General features: G+C 48.7%; 1 protein-coding gene across 1 annotated transcript in view; it reads right to left on the bottom strand.

The window, feature by feature from the left end:
• Positions 1-696: 696 nt before the first annotated feature.
• The window catches only part of LOC144125335 (integrin alpha-PS2-like), a 67,558-nt gene continuing 62,323 nt past the window's right edge, over positions 697-5,931 (bottom strand). Inside the window, exon 27 of the mRNA XM_077658618.1 lies at positions 697-3,638. Within this exon, the coding sequence (XP_077514744.1) occupies positions 3,540-3,638 (99 nt within the window). The 3' untranslated portion in view covers positions 697-3,539. The remainder of the gene's footprint in view (positions 3,639-5,931) is intronic.

Here is a 5,931-nt window from a genome sequence, read left to right as displayed (position 1 = left end):
GGTTGTTGACTTGTGGTGTACAGCCGCTGTTTTTTTATAAGAATTCAAATATCCAGCACGTATATAGAAATAACTCTTTGCTTTATTGTGTTGCAACACCATATGTCGGAAAAATTAGACTGCAATTCTTCTCTGTGCACGGCAGTAAAAGGCGTAACTAAGAACTAATTCTTTTCGCGCACGCAACCGGCACGGCCTTCCACGAAGAAGGTTGTGCTCGGGATGCGCACGCTGCGTCGGGCGCAGCTCGAAAAAAGGAAGAAAAAAAGTAATTTATACTAAGGACATTTTGAGTTATGTGTTTATAATCATATCCTTTCGTCATACTGTAGTTTATTTTAAACATGTTAGTATTTAGCTTCCATAAAGCGTACTAGATAGCACCTGAAATCTCAAGGTTCGGGTTTCGGTTTCTATTTTGCTCGCACTTTTGTATCCGATTATATATGCTCCTAGTACTATTAATACTTTGTTCTAGATTTGCTTCCTTGAGCTCAAATTGATGACTTCCAGAATTAATCTTCCATCCTCTGAAGACGGAGAGAGGCAGCTGCAGACTCTTTGCACAGCGTAGTGCGTCCAGAATTGGTGTTCTACCAGACTTCTCTGCTGAACGTGCAGCAAAAGCCTGCTTACTCAGTTTTTAAAGAAACCAATACAGACTCGTGAAAAAGCGAAGCAGAAACAGACACCAAAAACGAACAAAACCGTTTTTTTTTTATTCCGAGCCATACCGGCAGTGACAGCCGGGCTTTGTCGACCGGGCAACTCAGCCCCGGCCGATAACAGCCCCAATAAATAGAAAGCGCGCACAATGCGAATCGTTGAGATCTGCTGCCAAGCCAACGGGGGCTTCAAAGGGCCAACTGCGCTTCTTTCACCAGCACTCGTGCTGCTTTCTAAACGCAGTCTCATTCACTATAGACGTGAATAATAAATGCAAGCATCGCAGGCAAACGGAGCATGAACGGGATGATGGAATTTCGGCTGACGGAAGTTAAATAACATTGCGTTCAGGTCACTCATGGTGATCACACGTCGCAAGTGAAAAGAAATACGTCGTTATTAGACCTCTGTGGAGTAAATTCTATTTTTTCTTTTCATTCGAGTCATCGTGTTTTTCCCGTTCGTGCTTTGTTTGTGCGCGATAGTACACCGGCAAACATCGTACCGCCGCCACCAGGCAAATTGTCCTACAGATGTGGTTTCCACATTGGTATTCAACGAAACGACACTTCATAAAACTTGATTGTGATGGAAGCTTAGTTTTGCATGAGCATGGCGGGCAATGAGTAACAAAAATACCATGAACAAAGCATGAAATAAAGAATCGTAAAGTGAAAACAGTAGCATACAGAGACGAAGTGTGACCGCGTACACTAAGATTTAATTTTCCTTTTTCTTTTCTTTCCCTCACTTGATAGCTTTATCGTTTTTATCGTTTTGCTGCCAAGAACATGTCCCATGGAACCATTTGCGTTTTCAGCTGAGGTCCAGCAGAAGCTGTGTTGACTAGTAGATCACTAGCACTTCATGTCTGTGACCGAGTTACCTTAGGGCAAAACAAAGCTGATAGTTTTCCAACAAATATGTCATGGTTTAGGCTACATATTTCTCTGCTGAACGCGAGAAAAAATGTCGCGGTGTAGGCCACTCTTAAAACATGACGCGCGAGCGGCGAGAATCTGTACTCTAAGCGGTGTGGCATTGCAAAAAAAAGGCCAGAATTTTTTAAGCCATTGTTCGGGGAAAAGCGAAAGCCTGACCTGAGCGTTTTACTCTATACAGAAAAAAGAAAATGAAAGCCGCTGTACTTTGTGTATATGCATATATATACTTCCTTTGGACATCGTCACGGTCTGGCCATATATCTTCCTCGCCGAACAGCTTGTTCTGTTCTACAGGTCAGGTCAAAACTCTGTAATTGTCGGATGTATCGGAGCCATTGGGGCTTAGGGACGGGAGACACTTGTGCTTCGTCTTCCCGTCAGGTTTACAGCGGCCATCTCCGAAACACGGCGTGCCGTGCAAGCTTGTCCAGCAAAATGAACTATAAGCAGTGCTCTGTTACTTTCTCCTCCCGACTGCAATCAAATTTGTACACTCTGGGTCTCCAAATAAAGCACGTCACATCATGAGCGGTCCACACCGTGCCATGAAACAAAAGCCGAAAAGGAGCGAATGTTTACTTTGTTTTGTTCTAAAAACCACGAACAGTGACGGTTGACAACAGGCGTTGCCAAACTTGACGTTTCTACCTCACGACAATATTCAGCTGGTCTGTTCGGCACGATCGGAGACCCGACACAGCCTTCGGACGGGATCGAAGGAATGTTACCCAGCCTCCCATCGGCAGACTGCGGAAATGCCTAATGTACATTCTCGCCACTTTTCTCTGTTAAGGCGGCAAGATATTCTTTGCAACCGCGACCGTATACCAGCTGAGCAATGCCACACTTTTGATCGAGGCCGAGGGAAAGTTCTGACCAGCAACAAATATTTTTAGCGCGACACAAGAGAACTTTTCTTTCGTGAAACGTCCCTGTCTCGGCCTGGTAGGCGATGCGCACACTTGTCTTGCTTAGTTCGAATTTAGAATTTTCACTTAGCAGCCATTCTTCCATTGCTGGAACGTAAGACAAAAAGTCAAACACATGGAAGCTGGAGCAGGGGCACATTCATGGGAAACTCTTGGATCAGGTGGTTGAGACGTGGGGAAGATGGAAGGAGGGAGGAGGGGGAGGTGGCTGCGGTCCAAAGTGCAAAATGCATGATTTAAACTTTATTTGCAAAAAAAAAAGAAAGGTGAGGGCACGGAGGGTAAGGCGTACAGCAACAGAAAATTTCTCTCTGGTTGCAGGAGGGGGGGCAGTCGCCTCTCCCCCACCCACTCTCCTTTGAATCTACGCATGGGTCAGTGCTCTGAACGACAGACGAGTGACACGTGTTCCCATGTGCACAATGTCTTACGTTCCAGCAACGTCGGACCAACTCGGTCCAAACATTGTAGAATGGCATTTTTCCGGGCTTGATTAGATTCCATTTGGGCAGGACAGCTTTAACCACGGGACACGGTCGGCGTAGAAATGCGGACAGAACGCGTAGCCGCCTGTCCTGCAACAGGTCACAGCAATGTGTCCCGTCCACCTGTCCACGCCATCCGTGTGTCATTGTTCGTTGTCCACCCAACATTGCTCCAAGAAGAAGAGTGTCTAAAAAAAGTTCCCTTCCCTCTTCTCCGTAGCGCGTGTCTAAAGCAGCCCAACAACCCCGCGTTGTCCAGCACTGCTAACAGGAAATTTGCCGCTCCTTTTGTCGTTGGCATGAGTACCCTGCACGCCTGCAGAGGCCCACTGCACCACAACTTGCTGTAGAGTCCAACCTAAAGTCCAACAGAGTGCAACGTGATGACGGCGGAAGTCGTACGCATGCTGCGACTGTGGCAGCGAGCGTTTTAGTCGAAGGAATTGGTTTACGGCCGCCGCCTCCTCTCTCGTCGCCGTGTCCTGTATGCTGGATGGAGGTTAGCCGCCGGTGCCTTACAGGGCTTCGTCGCCCTGTGCCAGTCGGTAGCCGTTCTTCTCGGGCGGGTTCAGGGGCTCTTGGTCCTGAGGCCTTTTTCTCTTGAAGAAGCCCAGCTGCATCGAGAGCACGGGACCATCGTGAAGGAAACAAAAAACAATACAAGACAAACCAAGAGCAAACAGTGCAATTCGCAAGAGGTCGAGAAGTGCAGAAAAGAGAAAGCATTGCCAATGGCCCTCTCCCTCTAACCCTTTTTTCTTCTACACTGGCAGTCACATGACGCTGGTATCATGCAATGACGCCAATGCCATTTTTCCTCCAGCATTGAAGGAGGCACTAGCGGGTATGTTAAACTTCTGTGAGCCACTACTGACACAGCGTTCACTTACGGAGAAGGTCGGAGCTCTGGTTTTCTACGTTGTTGATCGCGCAGAGCAAGGCCTACTAGTACATGCAGCTCAGTGGCGCCGTGTCACATGCATGACCTTCTCTCTCTCTCCTATGAACTGGAGCAGTGAGTAGAGTCACCTTCTGGTGACTCTAGCAGCGAACAGTGGCGAGCACCGCAGCACGGGCGGGACAGAGAAGGCCACGTGACAGAAGACGCGCGCTTTTCGAAAAGGGCGCGAAACGATGAAAATTCGTTGAACCACACCGCCAAGGGTAATGGTGCTTTAGAAATTAAATAGAAAACTGACGTGCATTTTACTCGAACGGCCAGCAGGAACCCTCCATTGAAACGAGTTGCCTGGCTGCAGTAGTTTCGATCGTTTTCGTTACACTTTTGAATGACTATATGACGACAAAAAGGACGTCTTCTACGCTGCCGAGGCAACTCGAAGGAAACAGTTTCAGTTAGCATCAGCCACGTGACATTAGGGGATTCGAAACCGGCGCATCGCGAGCAATGTCTGCTTGGTTGACACGACGGATGGGCATTAAACCTCGGCAATGCCTTGGCGACTTCAGGCACCACAGCTAATACAGCTAATACAAGCACTTCGTATAGTCGGGCTTTGCTGCTCTTATCGGCCGCCGATATACCTATAGCGCGCGCTGTATCGTCTCACTCTACATTCACGTCGAAGATGTGCAAACTCCTGCACAGCGCCGGTCCTTCCCAAACCCTGCAGCTGCAGAAAAAGCTGGTGCGGACACTTAAGCTCCGCCTTAAGGGTGTGACGATATGGAGTAGTGGGTTAATTCCCATATACGCAGAATTGGCCATTCTCTACACTACATTCATAGATCCCTCGGAGTCCTCATGCCACTTCTTGTGCAGTGGTGCAGCGGTTAAGCGATGCGCACCACTGCCAAAGGAATGGCAGATGATGCCACCGGTGGGGTTTATGCGGCCCAGACTGCTCTTCCCGAGCGACCAATCATTAATTTAACCGCCACCTGCCACGGTGCGCACTTTGCTCACAATTCGGTGGGCAGGTTTTGATGCCGCCGCAATGTTACGTGACCTAGGTGGTCCACCTGCCTCCTAGGTTGCTTCTCAGGGGATTTTTCGCCCACGGTCAACGACGCCGATGGAGACGCCAGATTTTCTTCGACACGCGCTCCTTAACGCTATCCCGTTAATATCCGCCGCCGACGCGCACAAAGAGGAAGGTAGCAGCAGCGAACTTGATCCAGCTTATCAGAGACAGGACGACAATGCGCGTGGATGCAAACAATACCCACGTCGGTGAGAGCGGCCAGGGAAATCTGATGCTTTCGAGAACCTACCACGCGACAGGGCCTTCAGCTAGAGGCGCCACTGTGTAGAGGTACTGATTCTGGCGTATTGTTCGGTTCGCCGATCGTACGGGTCTTTTACTTACGACGAATGTGTTGCTGGTTTTTGCGCATCACGTAAAAACGCGTATTTACTCGCATAAGAAGCGCAGTTTTTTTTTTTTTGCGAAAAAATCTGGAAATTTAGGGTGGGGTGCTCGTTCATTGTGCGGGGTAGAATATTCAGAAAAAATTTCAAGCCGTGGAAACGGGACAAAACGATAGGATGGTAGAATAAATCATTCATCTGGCATGACTCATCTTCAAAATAAAACAAAATGCATCCCTCAGCGTGGTTTCTCCACTAGAAAGCATAGTCAATTACTGTTAACGCGATAGCGTTAAGGAACTCATGTTGCAGAAAATCCGGCGTTGTCGTCGGCGTCGTGACCGTGAACGAAAAATCCCCACAAATCCCCTGAGAAGCAACCTAGGTGGGCCACCTAAGTCACGTGACATTGCGGTGGCATCACAGCCTGCCCACCGCGTGGCAGGTGGCGGCTAAATTAATGATTGGTCGCTCGGGAAGTGCAACCTGGGCCGCACAAGTCCAACCGGTGACAGCACCTGCCATCCCACGACAGTGGTGCATCGCTTAACCGCTGCACCACTGCGCCAGGATTG

This window comes from Amblyomma americanum, chromosome 3 (assembly GCF_052857255.1).
Source record: "Amblyomma americanum isolate KBUSLIRL-KWMA chromosome 3, ASM5285725v1, whole genome shotgun sequence".
NCBI lineage: Eukaryota > Metazoa > Arthropoda > Arachnida > Ixodida > Ixodidae > Amblyomma > Amblyomma americanum.
The sequence above is the reverse complement of the archived record's forward strand: the minus strand, read 5'-3'. Positions and strand labels throughout refer to the sequence as shown.